We start from the raw sequence: 21,429 nt of genomic DNA on the forward strand, positions 1-21,429 counted from the left end.
CTCTTGTATTTCTTCCTCTAATAATTAGAGCTGCACATGCAAATGAGGGGCCAACAAATTCTTCATGGCTCAGGACATGCAGGTAAATGAAAGCCTGGCAGTGGAAGTGATTTTAAGTTTCAGGCTAGAGTTTTATTAGGGTAATACTGAGGAGGGGTATGATATGCTCTCACATTTTATGTGGGCGTTTTTCTGGTCCAGTAAAGGGTGTTACAAGGCTTCCACAACATAGTCAAACACTGAGGTATATTCCTCCACAGTCCACCTTAAGACCTGTCTCACTTTGAAGTTCCCCGACTCTCCCTCTCACAAGGGAATGAAATACCAAAGGACCTGTTTGTGCCACCAGCGTGAAGGGGAGGCCCCTTGTCTTACAGACCAGCGAGAGTCAGTACTTGCACACCTTGAACCACTCTGCATTTTTCAGATGTCCTTGTAACCCGTGAGGTGGCTGCTGCCTCTGGCCAGCCCAGCAGTCAGCATGTGCCAGGGAAAGTGGCCAGTGTGGGCTAGCAGAAGCAGTCCTGCTCCACCACTTACAAAAGCCTCCCCAGATCCTGGCATAGGAGAGAGAGACCATCATGGACAAGGCATGTAGACCAGGCATGGAGTCAGTCCAGCAGAGACCGACTAGGGCCACTTGGCTGCATTTTGGGAGTAGCCATCAGTGGCAAGGAGTAGATGGTATCTGGGGTGTGTGGTTTGTGCTTGGATGGAAGTCACAGCAGAGCCCATGCAGAACAGCAACTGCATCTTCCGCTGTCCTTTCTAACCCACGTAACGTCTGGTCTGGGGGAGGAGAAGCTGCTGAAAATGAGGTCACTTTCAGAAATATGCCTGGAATGTGGATGTAGGGAAATGAGATACCATGTATTTTATTTTCTTGGCTTTTAACCTATGAAAGGTGGACACGTTTTGCAACAGACTTAAGGCCTGTTACTGAAAGTTTGAGTTATTTGTCTTGGGGAGCTAACTCTCAGTCATTTTCTGTACTGGTCAGTAGCCACAGGTGATTACAAACTACATATTCTTCCATCTTTTCTAAACACTGCATGTCCTTGAGCAGAAAACCCTCAGTGACCTGCCCTCTAGCCATACCCAGTAAAGGCAGGACAGCTGAAAGACAAAGCGTTTCTACGTGCTGAGGAAAGAACGGGTGGCCCACCTCACCCGCCACACAGGCCAGCCAGCTGAAAGGTGCAGCAAAGCCAAAGAGGAAAGTGAAGGGTTTAGTGGTGGCATTTTTGACATGTTGCTTCTGCACCCTCTTCAAGTTGGGCAGCGAATGAAGCTTTTTATTTCCCCAGCCCCGCTGTGTGTTTTCCACTGCCTTTTCTCAGGCCTGGGTTCTTGCCCTCTCCAGTTGCTCTGGGGCAACGACACTGCACCCTTCCCATGGCACAAGAGCCGTGCATCTTGCTGCACTACGCAGATTAGGGAGGGGAGCGGGAATTACTTATTCAGGTACAAAAAAACTAACGGATATTTCATTTCAACTTGTAGGCTTGCTCCTGGCAAGCCGGAGTGGGAAGATTTCCTGCCATACCAAATGCTACTGAGAGGAGCAGCTGAAATGTGTAATTTAAAATTTATATGTGATAGCCTCCCATATTACAAAAATTAAAATACTATGAATCATCGCATCAGCATTCTAGGTCACTCTAATTCCCAGATGTGAGAGTTAAAAATCCTAATGAGTTTTTTTTTTTTAAGTGAAGTTATTAAAAGTTATTAAAAATAACTTTCTAGTTAGAAGTAAGACTTGATACTTAAATGCCAAGACACCACTAGGGATACTTGCTTTTGTATCTTCTGGATCACAGTGTGATGAGTTTCAGCTGGAAATTCCTTAACAATTTCTCAAATATTAGGAAAAACAAGCCCAGGAATGAAACTCCTCCTCTCCCAAAGTCAGGGGGAGCTTGGCTGGGGACTTTGAAGGGAGCCAGAATTCAACTATGGGAACTGGATTCTGATTGTAGATGTGCTCTAGAATTCAAAAATAATTACACTGGGAATACTCTTATGCTATAGTAGCTTGAAAATAAAAGCAAACGCTAAGTTTCCAAATAACAAAAAGAAAAGGTAAATCATAAATTTATAAGATGAGGGAAAGGCTAGGAACAGACAGCACTTTCTTTAAAATAGCCTGTTTTATCCATGCTCTATAAAACACCCACGTTGAAGGCCAATGGCCAAATTCGTTATCGTGTTACAACGGTACCCAGAAACCTTATCAGGATTTATCCCTCATTTTGTAATGTGTTCTACTATAGAAGGAGGGAGTCTCTCAAGACTTTTTGGCAACTCAGCTATAATAGAAGTGAAAATGTAATAAAAGTGGGGAGACCTCAGGAATGCAGCCATTCCCCCTCCAACCTGAGATGTTGCAATAAAGTGCTAGCGTTGTACTCCTTATGCCACACAAAGCCGTAGAATGAAACACAAAAGGAAAAGTTAGGGAAAGTTTTCCTTCCTGTACCTCTTGACCTGAACTGAAAGTCTGTTCAGAGCTTTAACACTCTAATACAGAACTGACCAGTTCTTGTCGCACTGATTTATAGGAAGGAATCTTAACAACAAAGATAGTGGTGGAAATACCACCCTGGCATTTGTACTCTGCTTCGGCTCTTTGGACGCGGAAGTCCTTTTGAAGACTTGACAACCCTCTCTGCACCAAAAGACTGTTGCAAACAAGCTGCAAGGTTGCCTTTTGCAATCTGACTTTCGAAACAGAATACAGAACGTCTAATAAGGGCTTGACCATTAACGTTTAGAGAACATTTAGATTTGCACTTGTAAATTCAGTTTTGCAAGCCGCAAGACTTCTCATCTTTTCTAAATCAATCAATCTCATGATTTTCAGAATTACAAGCAAAACCGTCTTTGATTTACGGTCCTCAATGTTTCCAAACCAAACAAAACGAATCACTTTCATTTATAAGCATTCTGTAGAAACTAATCACGCTATTCCTTTGCTAAGTAGACAGGAAAGGAAGAAACAGAGGTTCTTCTCAACACCTTTAGTAAACATTTGGGAAATATTCTGATTCCCCTACAATAGGAATATACAATCATGAAGCCAGATTTTGTTCCCATCTCCACTTCCTCACTCTCTGATCCTGGTTGCATGCGATGTAAGGTCTATGTGTATTAGGGCTCTATATTCATGTACACACATAGATAGATACAAGCGTAGGGATAGACACAAATAAAGAGGCAACCATGCTCTACTTCTGCAAAGCACTTCCAAATCCCTAGATGAAAATCACTGAAAACGTACGAGCTACCATCACAGCACAAGCGCTGCTGGCTGACGATGCTACCCGAAAGAGATTCTGCATCCACGCGCTGGCACAAACACAGAACGGCACCAGACAAACGTCAGCACTGGCAGCGTGGTTCAGCCTGCATCATTCTGGCTTCTTAAATGAAAGGTTTCAAATGAAACGTACCAAGGAATTCGAAACACTGAAGTAAAGAAACAGGACAGGTAGGGAAAAGGCATGTTTTGTGTATGGTTATGCACTTTATGACCTTCAAGCTAAAGCAGAAAATAAAAAAGAAACCATGATTAAAGAATATTTCTGGTGCAAAATTCTGGTGCAAAAAAATGATGAGAAGTTTGGAAACAACAAATGAGGTAAGAAAATGCCATAAACTGGATTTGAAATGTTAATATTCCTTATATTACTAAAAGATGCCCATTGTTTAACCATACCAGAAAGTATTTTTTTGTAAGTCACCCCAGAAAAAAATACAACGATCAGAAAATTTTTTGAATATTCTTTTCATACTCTCTGCACTTTTTTTTTCCTTCAAGGACATCGTGAGAGATTTAAGTTTGCTTGGGGACAGATTACAGAAAAAAATCATAGCAGTCGTAAACTGTTTAGGGAGTGAATTACTGTCTTCTCTTTTATTTGGGATTAGACATACTTAAACAAGATCAGTAACAGACTTTTTTCAGGGAAAAAAACCAGTGGCTGTCAAGAAGAAATATTTGCTATACCTAGAAAATGAAACAGTTTTCTACTCAGAATAAAAAATAGTACATACGATATAGCTGGAAACTAAAGCACAACTGAAACATTTTTTGGGTAGAAAAGACCAAAAATTATTTGTCCCAAAAAAACAGGGGAAACCCATGCAAAAGAATAAAAAGCCTGTAATCCCAGAGAACTTCTGGCTTCATGTTTGAAATTTGACATTCTCTAAGATGGGTCCTGGTATTAGAAGATGACATTGTTGCTGAGGTGTAACCTGAGTGGTGGTCATCTGAAACAGAAACCTGTTCAGGTCTTCTGAGAAGAAAGTCTCACCTGGTTACAGCTTCTTGTATTAAACCTTTCTTTGTTACATGACTTTAGGCTTGCTGCAGATTGTCTTATATTTTCTTAAAATGATACAGAGAATTCCAGCTGTGTTTGACTAGGAGGCAACACCTTTATAGTGATGTACATAAACATACTCCAGAATAATTTAGATTTAAATCTCCTAACTTTTGTCAGGGAAACAAGCTGTTGCTTTTGAAGTTGTGACTTATTATTAATAATTATCATATTGTCCTTATGTTAAGGACAATACAACTGGCAAGAAATCACATAGCAGTCTGAAGCTGAACATGTGTTCGTGAGTCCTACCTTAAGATCTCTGAAACCACCTTGATACTATGGGAAAGACATAGGATGGTGTGCATCCTGGATTGCTTCCACTACTTCTAAGCTGAAAAATGAAGTGGGAGTCTCACCACTGCTGCTCAGCAGAGAACAAAAAGGAGCAGCTTTGGTTGCTGTTTTGACTATGTTCTAGAGGACAGTGAGAAAAGAGCTTGCCTGGTGTCATAAAATACCTATGAAAAGGCCACTTCTTTACTTCCATGCTTCCAGCAGCCCAAGAAAAGGTGAAAACTGATCTGATATTCTGTTTCATGGTCGCATTCTTTATGTCTGGTAAAAACCAGCCTGAGGATTGTCCTTGTGTGTATCACCTACCTATGGTTTCTCAAGAACCATGCACCAGGTGAAGACAGATGGAGCACAGCATGCTTAACCATTGTCCCTCCTTATATCAGTGTGCCTCCTGTGTTCGGGGCAGTAGGAAGGGAGGCACAAGAGCTGGCTTACATCAGCTCCACACTGCCTGAAGAGATGTAGACAGTTTCCATTTTCTTTGTGCCATCTGAATGCAAAGAAAGGAGAACATGGCAAATTCATTGCCCTGATCTATATTGACTGAGGCTGTCTGACATTCTTTAAATGTTTGGACCATGGGCTAAAAGGGTTGGACAACATTGGTGCACATGTAGATACAGATGGTTGCACACTTACAAAAGAATTTTTTCATGTCAGCCAAACTGAAAAGAAGGAAGCATGAGGAAAATACATGTAAGTAATGAAGTGAGAAAACTAGTCTCAGCTTTCTGAATTCCCATCTAAGTACAGTGAAATTTCACAAAGAAAGCATTCCTGACTTTTTTTTTTAAGTTTCAAGGACTCAAGCACAGCAATATCTGTGTATTTAACTAATGTGACAAGTTTTAGTGTCTCCTAATCAAGCCTAATCACCCTTACTTTCTACTAGGTACTACACCGATCAATGGAAAAGCTTTCTAGGCAAGAACTTGGAAAATGATAAAAGCATTTACCATCATTATTTTCTGCTTTTGACAATGATCTATGTCTGTACAGCTCATCAGTCATCTCTTGTAAAAACAGCGTGGCACTTTGATCAAACAGCCAACAATAGCTTCCCGCGTAAGGTAAAATGTTATGAGAGGCCATCAGATAGAAATCCCATTTTCTCTGAACAATAGGAACCCAGAAATGATGTGCTTGATTTACTTGCAAATAAAATCATGTGAAAGGTGATATCTTCACACAGGTTAAAAAGACAGCGATCCTTTTATTCACCTTTCTGTGTGTTAAACAAACTTCACTGTCATGTTGCAACTGAGATGGAGTGTCTACGCAGTGATAAAGAGCCACATTCCAGCTCCACGAAACATAACTGCCACTGTTGAAAAATTACCTGCATTAAACCTTACACTTATCCCACAAATTTTAAGAGCAAGATGTGGGAGTTTGATTTTGATTACAGGCCTCTATCTGTGTGGTAGGCAAAGGTCTTTAACCTACGCGTTCTGAATGTACTAGGTACATAGTTTCATCAATGTCATGCCTCACTGGGTCAATGCAGGATTTTATCTAAAACCTGAAGCTTTTCAGTTTACACTGTATGTGCAAACACAACCTTTTACTGGTGCTCTCTGCCTTTTGTTTCATTGAGAGGATCTACGGTATTTATAGAAAAGGGAGCTGGAGGCATCTTAAACTTATTTTACTCACTTAAATTCCTATTGAGTCAAGGTCTTCAAAAGAGAAAGGTTGTTTATTTGAAGACTGGTGTGTGCCAGAGCCAGTGGAGCTGAACACTTTTTAGTGTTAGAAAAATTGCTGTTCTTCCTTTTCTACTCTGGCTTTCCCAAACCTCTACTGATTGCAACAACATTCTTTTTTACGAGGGCGTACACAGATTCTCTGCTTCTGAACATAAACTGAAGTAAAACATATTATCCCAATTTATTTTTGCAGTCTGTAAATGACTAATTATTTTTGTAGAAAAGGTAAAACTGATGTAGATAATCTTCTCTTCATGTCGTGCTGCAAGACGTGTGTCAAGGTCCACACAGGTATTTAGGCACTAACTTCCATTTATCTCAAAGAAAGACTGCATTTGGATTCTGGGCCCAAGTTCACAGAACTCGGTGGAGGTGTGTGTGGAGTTCTGTGTAGGTGGTGGCCATCATTACTGATTGAAATAAACATTGGAAGAAAGAATCTCATCCAATTAAAACACTAACAGTTGATACCCGGTTGGGGTTTCAAGTCGAAAGCCACCACAGCTGAACTTCATGCCCTGATGCAGGCAAGGATCACACCATCTTTCTGACATGTATATGATGTATAAACTGAATGATTCCCTACACCAGTCTTAGAACTTTCTACTAAATTCTGATTTTGCAAAGCTTATGGTGAAACAGACGGGAATACAGCGCTACGTTTCCAGGAGTAATGGCCATTCGGTATTCCACGGCAGTTTCAGTCTGAATTGGTGTTTACCGTCTGGCTCAATTCTCAGTTCTGACATAAGTGCCATGAAGTATCTGCATACTCCCATTGCAAAAGTATATCAAAGGGTAAAGGAAAAGGCACAGGTAAAGTTTCAAAAGAAGCTGGAATTTGAAGCAAGCAGAGAGGTTGCCTGTAGCCTACCATGACAGTTGCAATGGGGAGGGAGGTGTCTCAGCTCAGAAAAGTTTTTTTAATTGATTAGCAGTCACTTTTTTCGTGATTTGATCAAGAAAAATATTCAGGAATTCATATTGGCTTAAGGTATGCCACCAAACAGCTGCCAAGAACGGTAGTCTCAAGCCTCATGGCCTCCAGGCCCATTGCTGCTTTGGAGTATCACGGTGCTCAACTCCTCCTGCAGACAGCAGACCCCAGGAGCTAACCTCAAAATTTATTCATGCAAAATCATGAATCATCTCCTGCTTCATTACCTGCTTGATTTTCTCAATCAGCTCAGTGTAGGTCAGATTAATGCCAGTGTTGATGCAAAGCAGAGGGGACAGAACAGGACTGGTTGCTGTTAGGCTCGCCTAGCTGAAAAAGTACCTGAAAAACTCAGAGTAGCGAAGTTTTTCCTTTCCTTCTTTTCCAAAGAAGTGTACCAGCAACATGGTATTAACACCACAGCTTTCCAGTTCTGCTCCCTATAAACCAAAAAATTGCATGATTAATTATTATGCATTGCATGATTATTAACATCTATTAACGACAAATCTGGAAATACTCGTTTGAACTAGAATTTCACAAGACACACTTGCAATTTAATTACCGTTCCCAAAGCTATCACCCAGGATCTCAGACCTGACTAACTCTTCCACATCAACTGGTAACATTGCATTATATGTTCTGCTTCTAAATACTCTGCATGAAAGATGGGTACAATTTACAACCACCTTCTGTGTATTTTATTATTAGAATTGAGAGGTTGCTAGTTAAATCTTTAAAAAACTTTATGCTTAGGTGAGTAGAGGCTTTAAATGAAGTTAACATCTTTGTAAAAAAGTTTTTATTCAGATATATCTAAATTGTTACAGCTGTTCAAAAAAAATTCATGATAGTCTAAGAAAAAAAACTAGAAAAATACAAACATTCACAGTGTTCTATTATAATATAGTCTTACAAGGCTTCTTGCAAGTTTTCAATGTTAGCGACTTTTCCATATATTTTTTAAATCTGATTAAAAGATTCTGCAGAAAAAGGATGCATGTTATTTCAACTCAACAGCATCTTTAACAAGCCTAAAACCACACATAATGCTGGATTTCTGTTCTATTCTTCTTTCAGCACTAGCATACTGGCATTTCTTTGAACGCAACAAAACACTGAGCAACATGAAGAGAGTTTTTTTTTTTGTAAGTCCGGAGGGATTTCAACAAACTATTCTTATGACATCTAAATAGCCTCTGTGTCTTTTATCTGGTTGAAGAGGTAAGATGAAAGACAAGAGTCTATTCATAAGATTTAATACTAATGGTTATTTAGCTTTCAGCATCATCAATAACAAGTCCCATTAGTCCACTGTGTGTTTCATGCTTACTGCATATGTGACACAGTTATTTTATAGTTAAAGAGGTAACATTCCTCATTTCTACTGCCAGCTACAATTCACTAAATGCCAGCGATATGAGTTATGTATGAGTGAATCTAGAAAAAAACCTTTTCAAGCCATATGCAAACTGTACTTATTGAACTTTTATCATTTAACTGCAGGCAAAGAATATTTAAATACCCACAAGATCCATCCTTCTAAAGTTTAAACACTTCAGATTACTGTGAAGACTGATGCATAAACATTGCTATATGCTTTTTTGAAAGTCAAAAGTCAAACATTCATGTACGCTTATTTGAAATTCAAACCCAAACTATTTATGCCAGAATGCAAAGTTTTCCATGAAGAAACAGACAAGAATCCACATATTTCTCACTGCAGCAAGATTCTAATTTGCTTTTTGTGGTTTTTGCTTACATGTTTAAAGAAGACTTGAGAAATGCAAGAAGTAAGTTTGCTGATGTAATTTTTAAAACTGAACCCATGATTACGCAATTTAATGCTTCCAATTCAGTTACTCCATATTAAAATCAGTGTTGCCTTGAAAACAGACTGAAAAATTAAGTTTAAGATAACCTTTCAAAAACTAAGTCTGTGACAGAAAAAGTTTTTTTCTTCTATTCATGTTTCTCTAGTTATAAGCTAGAAGAAGACATACAAACAATACCTGTCTCATCTTATCTAAGATGACAAAGCCTATCCCTGGATTTATAACAAATATGCACCTACTTGCTGGCTACCCTCTTTATCAGTTGAAATTCCAAAGTGGACTTGGCAGATATCCAAACACTATGTTAGTGAGAGTTAAGTGTATTTTAAAACTACAAAACAGTACTGTGCTTTAAAACAGAATATGCAATAGGAGACCACAGAGACTACAGCTTAAGGGTAAAATTTCAAAAAATTGCTTTTCCTAGAGTTAATGCTATTAAATTAAAGTACATGTTAGTACATAATTCCTTTTTGTCCACAGAATGATTAGGAGCTTTTGCTGCTGAACTGTATAAATTAGTACTGACATGACAAATCTTTGTTAGACGATAATGAGAGCTCTGTTAATATTTCCAACACCTCACCCTCCTAAGCTTAGGTAAAAGAATAACTTACATTTGGAATGTCTCTCTTGGCAATGAGAATGAAATGGTAACCTAATCCTGGAGCTCTAAAAAGTACCAGACTGGTAGCTTTGAGTCACAGAGCTACTATCTAAATTGAGTGAAAGTTTGTATTCCGGTGTACCTGGTGGCGTCAGCGCAGGAGCGCGTGTGCTTTACAGAAAGCAGAGGCACAGAGTGGAGAAAGGACGGTGATGTTCTGAGTCCCATCTTCATACAAGCACAGGATGGGGCAGGGACATGTACCTCAACTGGGGAACTCAGACATGTTCCAGTCCACTGATTCCCACAAAGAATCCCAAAGACCATGCCCTGATGCCACACAAGTCTATACGAACTAATATGTGTGTACATATTAGAAACACAGGCTTATTTTCCTACAGTAATATTAACACCTCGTACACTTTTCAAAAGCACCATGAACTGATGAATTATGCAATTATTCCTTTTAAAGCAAGATCAGATAACACAGCATTTAGTCCTTATTCCTTAACAGACTGTTAACATGGAAGCCTGATGCTGCAAACACTGAGTCACGGGCACAGAGCTACCTAATCCTGTAGCTCCCCACTGAGCTTCTGACACAGGACCTGATACTGCAGCAAGCAGCAACACGTGCCACTGAGAAGAAACTTATCACAGAGTGAGACAGGATTTTCGGAATAACGTACCTAACTGATTTTCAAAACTCACCTGAAATGTTAATAGACTTACTGTCTCTAGATTCTTACCACCTTTCATTGCAGAATTTGCCTGAGGCATGACTGGAAAGCATTCATCATGATTAAAACCTGTAATACGCTCCTTGTTCTCTTAACTTGCTTCGTGGGAGATGGTATTTGCTGTGCAATGTCTTGTTTCAATAGAAATTGTAAAAATAATACATATTTTGGATATTTTTTTTTTTACGGTTAAGAAGAGGGGCTGAAAAGAGAGAAGGGTCAGGGAGAACAATACCTTAGCTTCTGTCTGCTAGTGATGTCCCAAATCTTTGCAAAGGTAGGACTAAATCTTTGCAAATTTTTCTGAGACCACTTCTCTGAAATGCGCTTTATTTTTCATCTGCTAGGTCAGTTGGTTCATCACGCCAGGCTTCTACCCCTGGAGCCAATCTAGACTTCAATCTAAGCAGTCTAGCCTCAAACATTGCTCAAAAGCATCCAGCTTTTTGTCATTTTGAGAGTCTCCAAGATGTTGGGATATATCCTACAACTCAGCTCTAGGAAGAAGGTTTAAATGTTGTGTCCATTATGAAATTAATCCTGCCAGGTACAGCTAATCCAAAGAACTGTGAACAGGCAGGCTACTGGGACCAGGAGATCCAGATCTCCAAAAGCAGTCTTTTTTGTCAAAGCCCAGACAGCCTCAAGTGCACACCAGAATGAACAATGTATCCTTTTGATGGTGAATCAGCTTTAATCGTGTCAATGCGTACTGAAGTTTTTAATGTTTTGCAAGGCACTTTCTTAAGAGGTAGGACTCAAGACTACATCAGGTCTGATACAGACAGGGTAAACTCTGCAGGTTTTTTTCCTACAGAGGGTATAATCAACAATACCTGAGAAGAAATCTGATGGAGCATCTTCTAAGCAATAGACAGCTTATATCCAGCATTCAACAACATCCAGCATTCCCATTACCTGGGGATTAGTTGTTTTTTAACTACAACTAATGCCATGAATTGCTATGCTGTACCGTCAGTGCCTCTAGCAAGGAAGATGTAACTTCATGGACGTCCTCAGCTTTCAATGTGTTGCCTGCAGTTCTGCATCAATTCATGAGGAGGTACAGAATAAAAATGGTTTCCAGCCAAGTGGGCTAAAGGTAATCTGGAAGCAGACACTGTGGCTCTGCGAAGCCTGAGGCTGCCTGACCAGTGCCCTGCTGGCAGCTGGGAAAGGCAGCTTCTAGACACAGTGGGGGACAGTCCCTTATAAGAATTCAGGCCCTGCCTCCCTGTCATGCCCTATTTTAAAAATCATAGAACCATAGAATTGCCCAGGTTGGAAGGGACCTTTCAGATCATCTAGTTCAACCATCAACATAACTCTGACAAAAACTATCACTAAACCATATCTCTAAGCACTCTGTCCACCTGTCTTTTGCATACCTCCGGGGATGGCGACTCCACCACTTCCCTGGGCAGCCTCTTCCAATGCTTGATAACCCTTTTGGTGTAGGAATTTCTCCTAATATCCATCCTAAACCTCCCCTGGTGCAACTTGAGGACATTTCCTCTTGTCCTATCGTCTGCTACTTGGGAGAAGAGACCGACCCCCACCTCTCTACACCCTCCTTTCAGGTAGTTGTAGAGAGCGATAACGTCTCCCTTCAGCCTCCTCTTCTCCAGGCTGAACGACCCCAGCTCCCTCACCCGCTCCTCATGACTTATTCTCCAGACCCCTCACCAGCTTTGTTGCCCTTCTCTGGACCCACTCCAGCACCTTAACGTCTTTCTTGTAGTGAGGGGCCCAAAACTGAACACAGTACTCGAGGTGGGGACTCACCAGTGCCAAGTACATGGGGACAATCACTTCCCTAGTGCCACTCACCACACTGTTCCTGATACAGGCCAGGATGCTGTTGGCCTTCTTGGCCACCTGGGCACACTGCTGGCTCATATTCAGCCGGCTGTCCACTAACACTCCCAGGTCCTTCTCCACCAGGCAGCTCTCCAGCCACTCTTCCCCAAGCCTGTAGTGTTGCGTGGGGCTGTTGTGACCCAAGTGCAGGACCCGGCACTTGGCCTTGTTGAGCCTCATACCATTGGCCTCGGCCCATCGATCCAGCCTGTCCAGGTCCCTCTGCAGAGCCAACCTACCCTCAAGCAGGTTGACACTCCCACCCAACTTGGTGTCAACTGTAAACTTACTAAGGCTGCACTCAGTCCCCTCGTACAGATCATTTCCACCAAAAGCAGAGAATCCATAATGACGACCCACCTCATGAGGTATGACATTCAGTGAAGAATGCTCTTTTGATTAATGTAGACTTGGTCTCAAAGGCAGAGCACACCCCAGCATGTGTAAACATCCTTGGTCTCAGCGCTAAACCACTTCAGATGGACGGTGACCAATTCCCCCACCCCTCTGTCCAAACATGTCCCCAGGCAGTCCGTGTTTGGGCTGCCGTCACAAGTTTCAGTTATCACAAATGCCAACTGAGCATGCTTATGTGCACCATTTCCAGTTTATCCCAACTAATTTTACAAGCAAAGGCACTAGGTAGCCTTCACAGATTATAACCAGACTCTTACTCTTTTGAATCAAGGTCTAGAGCTGTTAGTGCAAAGCCAAATTGTGTGTCTTCCCTGGCCTGCCAGGAGCTCACACTGCTATCTGGCTTCTCTAGCTATACAATTAAGCTACGTTAAGTTGCAGAGCCTAAAGGGGTATCCTTGCCTCACACATCTGTGCAATAGAAAGCAACGCTGCGACCACAAGGGGCTTCCAGATGAACTCCTCGTGGGAGACACTTTTGATATCCAAGCCAAATTTAACACACTTGCAGAACAGGTACCCAGAAAGATGTCAGAAAGCATGTTTCTTTGTCTTTTTTGGGGTTATGCTGTCATCAGATGATGTGGAAAAATAAAATAATTTCCTTTTCCGTGAGGTAAACAATGACCCAACAATTTTTTAATAGCTTAATATTTTGATGACACATGGCTTGGTTCTTTATGGGGTTTACCTGCCTGAAGAGTTTCCTTTAAAGCATGCAGGAACATTGCAGTGCTCTTTGACTTAAAGTATCTAAAAGCGTTTCAACAGAATTCAATGTTAGTCTGATGATACAAAACATACACATTTGTGTTAGAGAAGATAGACCAACAAAAAAATGTGCATTCCATCTGAACTGAGAGGTGACAAGATTAATGACACATTCTTTTGGGGAGGGATATTAATTTTAGTCTTGGACCAGATTCTTGCAAAATTCGACGTGCTCCACCCCTGTTGCAGAGTATGACTGCACTACAAGAGCATAGCTCTCAATCGCCATCTTCCCCCCTTCAGTTTAGGCAGTTTTTGGTTATTGTGGGCCCAGGGCTCTGCAGACTTTGCAGCTATGGATAGAAACCTTTAAATTAATAGAAATTCTAGGGAGCAGATGGGCAGGTTACGGTGGCCTGCACAGTCTCTGTGGCTGAGGAGATGCATTGCAATGTTGCAATGTCTGAAGGTCCACGTGTAAAACCTTGTGCTGACCAGCTGAGTGGTGATAAATGCGTGAATGACTAACGTCATTCACACCTCTTAGGACAAAAAAAAAAAAAAAAAAAGGAAAGGAAGAGAAATAGACGCGTTAAAACAACTGATCCACAATCAATAGGAAAATATCCATGTGTGGATCTAAAAGTATACTGCTTACAGGCAGACTGAATTTTAGTTCAAAAGTTTTCTATTTAAAAGAGATTAATAGCTGTGTCCCCAAGTACTAGTTAAATGTTTAAAAAAACCCATGTAAATGAGATACTTTGTATGATAATGTGTTCATTATGGAATCCAGAAGCATATGTTTAATCATTTGGGAATGAGACAATGCACATATTATTTCCCAACATGAATTCCATTTTAGGAACAAATATAGAACATTCTGTATTGTCATTCCTTTCCTAACAATAGCTGAAATTAATTTCTAAGTTTAGCCACTACACAAAGCATATTAAATTAGAGGTATTGAAACTCCTTGATAACACATTAATCTAAATTGAAGTCCCCAAGAGCAAAGTCCCTGATCTAGATGACTGGGCTGTACCGTAGATATCTGCAACCGTTAGTATTGCTTCCACCACCAGAACGTTAATGCAGGTGTCGCTATTACAGTATCCTTTTAAGGAACTCAGGGTGTTAATACAAAAGCAACTAGTGCTGTTCACTGGGCTACAAGAAATTCTTCTAGCCCATGCACTTTCCTATAACATTCTACACCACTGCCAGGCAAGAAGTCTGCTTCCCCTCTTCCGTGAAGCATGCTCTTCCGCGAAGCTGTGCTGGATGTCTCACGTGAAGCAGGACAGCTGTGCTAGGAAGCCAGGCGCAGGCACAGGATTTCCTCTGGGCTATGGGAAGATGGGTGAGGTGAGATAGTCACTGCCTCTTCTTGACTTCTGCACCATTTTCTCCAGTCTAGTTAGAAAGAACCAGGTCGCCAGTCCTGTAAGTCTGCCTGCATCTCCCCTTCCCTGTCTGCATGCACGCCTGCGCTATGAGTAAATGAGACTGCCCGCTCTGTAAGAGTCAGCATGCAACTTCCCAAAAGACCAGGCCAGTTAAGGCCGGGCAGACTTTTTTTGGCTTTTCTTCCAGCATCATTTATAATAACGGAAAAAGAATATCCCTCAATTGAAACATATTTGTCTGGATAACCAAGTCCACTGCCATTCCATTCAAGGGCCATTACTAAGTGGCGAAATTTTGAATTTTAGGTATGTAAGTCAAAGTCTCAGTAAAAGAGGCAGGGATACAAGCACCCTGAGAGCACAGCAAACTAACTACTTTTTCTTTTCCTAATACAGCATCTCAGTGAGTACTGAGTGGCATTTGCATACAGTAAATTAACTGCTTTATCTGCTTTGCTTTTATGCTTCATCTGCTTTGCTTGAAAGTAACACTATGACTACCGTAATTATTAAAAATAAGGGGTAAAACCATATGCACTGACTACATTGTATAGTCAGATTCACTGCTTACACAGATAATTTATCGTTACCAATACAGGCTGGGGGATGACGTGATAGAGAGCAGCCCTGCAGAAAAGGACTTGGGGGTACTGGTGGATGGAAAGCTGGACATGAGCCAACAATGTGTGCTTGCAGCCCAGAAGGCCAATCGCATCCTGGGTGCATCAAAAGGACCGTGGCCAGCAGATCCAGAGAGGTGATTCTCCCCCTCTACTCTGCTCTCGTGAGACCCCACAGGGAGGACTGCGTCCAGCTCCGGAGCCCTCAGCACAAGAAGACATGGACCTGTTGGAGCACATCCAGAGGAGGGCCACAAAGATGATCAAAGGGCTGGAGCACCTCTCCTATGAAGACAGGCTGAGAGAGCTGGGGTTGTTCAGCCTGGAGAAGAGAAGGCTCTGGGGAGACCTTATAGCGGCCTTCCAGTACCTGCAGGGGGCCTACAAGAAAGCAGGGGAGGGGCTGTTTGCAAGGGCATGGAGCGATAGCATGAAGGGGAACGGTTTTAAACTAGAGCAGGGTAGGTTTAGATTAGACATTAGGAAGAAGTCCTTTACAATGAGGGTGGTGAGACACTGGAACAGGTTGCCCAGAGAGATGGTGGAGGCCCCATCCCTGGAGACATCCAAGGCCAGGCTTGATGAGGCTCTGAGCAACCTGATCTAGTTGAAGATGTCCCTGCTTACTGCAGGGCGGTTGGAATAGATGACCTTTAAAGGTCCCTTCCAACCCAACACATTCTATGATTCTATGATTCTATCATCAACTTCTTTTGTGAGAGACAGAAACAGCAAAAAAAAAATTAGAAGAAAAGCAGTAATTTGTACTTTGCCAAGTAGAAATACAGAGACCAGAAGAGTTTCAAGATAGCTGTACTCCCCAAAGCTATTTAATTCTTTTGAACAGACTACAATTCCATTTATAATCTGCTAAGAAACTGTATTAGATAATATTTTCTGGTTACAACAACTACAGATTTTTCTCAACGGAGAATTCTGAAGACAAAATTTGAAGCAAGACAAAAAACAAAATAGAGACATTCAGGCTCAGGTATTTTATTAGCTCCCAATAAGCTTATGTGTTTATAACTAAATCTGTCCAACTGTATCAAAGTTTCTCTGGAAATTTTATACTACAGCTGTGCATTCATGCGGAATAAAGATCCTTTTTCATTCACTGTCATGGCAGTTAAGTATCAATTGAAATTGGTTCTGAGGAGCAGACAACCCTATTAATCCTAGCTATTTTAATCTGGTGACTGATGAAAAGATTCAAGAAGGGAGATGGTTGTTAGTCAGTCAAACGATTTTTAACCGAACTCTGGATGCATACTGAGGGAGCAAAACCTTTATGCATCAGAAGACAGTTTTAGTTTATGCCTAGTAAATATTAAAGGTGTTAGCAATACGGCCACTTCCATTTTTTCCCCAGGCAGGTGAAAAAGTAAAGAACACAAGCTGGAACAACTCCTTGTAGAAACTGCTGATGCACGATAGGTTTATAAAGCAGAGCCCTGTATAAATTTCTTATTGAATGCTTCCAACATGAGCAGTCGCTGTCCCATGCCTAATTACCCATTTTCAGTTTACAGCTGAAAGCAAGTTTGTGGTGAGGAAAATATCCTTCAGCTACACTATCCAATTTAAGCATGCAACAAAAGCAGTGCTGCTGATGCAAGCAGCACCTTATAGTAACGGCTGGAGATAATCCATCTGTACTCTCCCCCTCTTTTGCTCCAGTTCATCAGCTTCTTCTGAGGCGTTCTCAGTATGGTCAGGGCTTCCCCCTCTCTGTTATCAGTCTCATTCAATCTCGTCCAGGCTACAGAGTATCTTGTCTCTGTGCTAACTAGAGACTGAAGAAGAGATGGCAGCTAGCCAAGACACCACTTGGGGAAGAAGGTTGGTTACACTGGGGAAAACAAACAGATGAGAGCAGGAATTTACCTTCTCCTTTCACTGATGAGCCATATTTGCCATTTGCTAATGGTCTGCAGTCCAGTGAAACTTCCAACCCAGTTGGGAAGATCATACTCTGAGATTGTTTCTTCTTCTGGTCTGTATCTAAGACATTTCTTTCTGGAAGTGGACCCAACTAAAGTAATCCTTGCCTTTGTCACCTCAATAACAGCAATGACATTTCAAACCAACTCAGAATAAGCTGATATTACTGCAACAGCAGCACTCAGGTAAGTTTAAGGTATCAATTTCTATTTGCAAGGCCATCTTCTCTTATATGGGGATAGAGAGTTTCTTCTGAGTTTTTCAGAAATAGAAGAGAGTTACTTTGAAACACAGGCTTACAGAAACCAAATAATGGAATGACCACACAGTAACAAAATAGGTAAATTGCATACATTTCATCAGGAGATCCAGAAATTACAAACGTTTTTCTTTCCCCGTTAGAAAGTAGTTGACAAATCATGCACTTCCATTTAATTAAAGTACTAATACTGATGCTTATATACTTATCTAAAAACTCTGAAAAAATAAAAGTTCATGGGAAATATGACAATGCTTTTGCAAAGAAAAATGTATCTCTATTTCATACCCGAAATATTGTTTCCTCTCCAGCTGTTTTCACATCATCTTCCTTCCCAATGATTCTCTGTAGCTAAACGTGAAAAAAAACCACAATAAAATTACTCATTTGGTTTTACAAGAGTCTCCTTTTTCAGAAAATTGCATTAATTTCACCTTTTCTTAATTATAAAGTCATCACATTTCTGCAAGCTGCTCTAGTCATGACAAAATATTTGCATACTTAAGGATATTTTGCTGTTCAGGCACAGTTTTTCCCAGGAAAGTCTTATCTGCTGTGGTTAATATAGCCAAGCAGAGCATATGAATCTATCTATTGCAACCCAGCGCTTACTCTATTTTTAGAAGATTTTCTTGCACTAGAAGCTTAGTGTTCACTTCGTAAGATTTTGAAACTCAGGGGTACAGCATCAGAAGTCATTTGGGAAATAAAAATTAACCTGTGATTTTCATGCTGTCCTCCTAGACAGCTTTACATAGTTCTGCTACAGACACGATCTTCTAGACATGAAAAGCATACCTGTTCAAATGAGGTGCTATACAACTAACAACAAGGGATAATTTAATTAAATAAGCAAATGTATTTTCAGCACTGGCATTAAGCAGAACGTGATTTGAGTTTCCTCTCCACCCCACAGATGAATGAATTCTGAATGTCTTAGCTAAGAAGATTTTTAGAAGTAGTGAAATGACTCACATTTAAAAACATAACTTCCACTGTCCCAAGTACAGCTTTAAGGTAATATAGAAAGTTCACTAATTTGCAGCACCTCAAGTATATCTCAGCTGCAAGGTTTCTTTCTTTGACTGTATTTTAGCTTGGGAGGTCAACACTGCCACAAGAATGAGTGATTTAACATAGCACAAGGTATACCTACCTTTCACGAATTTGCACGAATCCTCAAAAGGACAGCAAAAATGAAAGAAAAATGGACTTATGACATTTCAGGTATACATATGGACTTACAGCAAGCAGTCTGGATCTGCAGACTTTAGGAAAGATGCTTTTAAAGCTCAGGGTTTTCGAGCTGCACGTTTGCTTCTCAAACATTTCTGGAGTGATTCCTCACCCTGACAACCGAGTTTTAAACTGGGAAAAAAGTCCATAACAAAATGTGCATAGCCATGATTTTGTGGGGTTTTCACATCTCTCTTAGGCCTTTATTTTTTTCCTTTTTTTTATTGTTCAGAGAAGCAGTATTGGCTTGTAAGTAGCGAGTAGGAAAGAAGTGCCAACTGTTCGTGTTGCCAAAGGTCTTCCCTTGGCCTTCAAATTTTCACTAATTCACCTGTGCTGCTTTTTTTATAGCCTCAGTTTTTGAGTTCCTCAAGATAGTTACTTTCTATTACTATTTTTGAATGGCATGCCTTGATAGTATTTATCAAAATAAATACTGTAAAACAAGACAGTTAAACAGTACTAGTTCTTCCAAGTTTCTCCAAATTCTTTTTATTTTTGAGCACTTACAAAACAATTGATTAGTACAGTAAAAACGATGAATTTCTTCATAGCAAACCAGCAATATAGAGCTCTGGATAAAAACACAACTGCTTGTTTATATTCTCACTGAAAAATGACTGAAAAATTACATTCTTTCTTACCTGAAAAATCCATCTTTTGCTCTCACATGAGAAATACAACTGCAAACACTTTCCAAACAAGAGAAAATATGATTTTTTCCTTTTGTATTTTACTTTTAAATAACTCTTTAAAAAATCTGCAGAGACTACTAAACAGCACAGACATTCAGTATAATTTTTTTTTCACAAGTGTTCTGGAGGATTTAGTTTATTGTTTGCTTATAGCGTCTGTAAATCCTTATAGTGCTTGAAACTATTGCCAGTAGTTTGCAGATTTTTTCCAGCATAGTTCAGCAACTACTCACAGAGGGAGAAGAATTCTGCCCTCAAGAAATGGACCCTATTACTCAACTGCTCCATGTGACATTTATCTGTATTTAATATTTATATCTGTTCGTCACTGGAAGATGCTAATGGCTAATTCAAAGATAATGAGAATTGTTATGCACAACTGATGCCTCCTTACTAAAGACTACTAAGAAGAAATCTTTTCTGAAGACAAGAGCTGGCAGAAAGGCTGTATCAGTCATTAAAAAAAAATTTTTTTTTTTAGAGCCGTTTAAGAGAGGTTAGTGCTTGTGGATGTTCTAGGACTGCGGAGATGTTCTGCACCAAACCAGCACAGCTCCTGACAGTGTCGGGTGCTGGTTCATTCAGCCCTAGATGAATCTCTACGAGTTTTTTGTGGTATCTGCTGTCCAGGACAAGCATATAAAGACAGTCTATTTAGAAAGTCTAAATCACATAGCTCTTGCATGTCCCATCAGAGTTACCCTACCTCCATTTCTGATAGTTTTGAACTGTCATTAATTTTACTTAGAAATCTTTCATCAGAACAGAGCTAGGGAATTTCCTCACTTGCTGGGGATTTTGGGATCTTTGGTAGCCTTGTTCTTGATGGGAGATCTCAGATTAATGTGCATGGGTTATTATGTGCACATGTCTGGAAATCCCCCTCACCAAGTCTCATGTGAATGTCTTCGAAGTGCAGAATTCACAGAAGTATCTTACTGTTCTCACAAAGATGCAGATAATATGGTTCTGAGAAACAATTATTGGCACTCTGGCAGGGGCTGATTAAAGGATGGCAACTAATGTCTGCAAACATGTCATTTCTACCACGTCTTCTTCGTCTTGGAGTTGCAGGGCAAAGCAGCAAATCCTCACACATGCCCACCTCAAAACACAGACTGCTGTGACTCCAGGCCCTATATACTGAAATGTTTCTTGTATTGTGAATGTTTACCCCTGAAACATAGATGAAGCAGAAATTAAAAACAGACTGGCTTGAATACAAGGAAGTCGGGAGAGAACAAGAGTCTGTCCCTAGGGAGGGACAGAATTTTAACTCCTACTGGAAAGGAGGAAAATGGGCACAGAAATGGAAAGGCTACGGAGGACAAGATAAACTCCCTCCTTCAAAACATGGAATTGCATTCAAGATCTCCTTTCCTGGACATTCATTTCTGCTAGCGAAGAGCACTGAATCTACTGGGAAATCCTGCATCTCACACTCTTTCAGTGATTTATACAGGTCTGAACAGCCTCTCTCCATCACGTGCTGCAGGCGAGAAGGACTTGGGTTGTTGAGTCTGTCTGTCACCCTTCTCCTTTCCTGAATGATTCACATGACACATCTTGTGCCCGTTTATCCAGTAACACGAGAGTTGAGATATACACAATTCCAAGAATGATGGATATTTTGCAAACAAAAAGGCAAACCTCAAAGAACTTACAGTCTGGATCAACAGATAACATAGACATATATAGATGTCTAATCAGCAGAGGTGACAAAGCAAGAGAATGAAGTAGCACTGACATTTCTTTCCCC

The 21,429-nt window shown here is 40.6% G+C and overlaps 1 protein-coding gene across 1 annotated transcript in view; it reads right to left on the minus strand.

Annotated features, from left to right (window-relative positions):
* MICU2 (mitochondrial calcium uptake 2) overlaps window positions 1-21,429 on the minus strand; it is a 152,394-nt gene that overhangs the window by 8,865 nt on the left and 122,100 nt on the right. Inside the window, exons 7-8 of the mRNA XM_063331170.1 lie at window positions 18,028-18,090; window positions 7,680-7,777 (exon numbers count right to left, since the gene is read on the minus strand). Of these exons, the coding sequence (XP_063187240.1) occupies window positions 7,680-7,777; window positions 18,028-18,090 (161 nt within the window). The remainder of the gene's footprint in view (window positions 1-7,679; window positions 7,778-18,027; window positions 18,091-21,429) is intronic.

The sequence above is a fragment of the Chroicocephalus ridibundus genome, chromosome 1, assembly GCF_963924245.1.
Source record: "Chroicocephalus ridibundus chromosome 1, bChrRid1.1, whole genome shotgun sequence".
In the NCBI taxonomy this organism is placed as follows: Eukaryota; Metazoa; Chordata; class Aves; order Charadriiformes; family Laridae; genus Chroicocephalus; species Chroicocephalus ridibundus.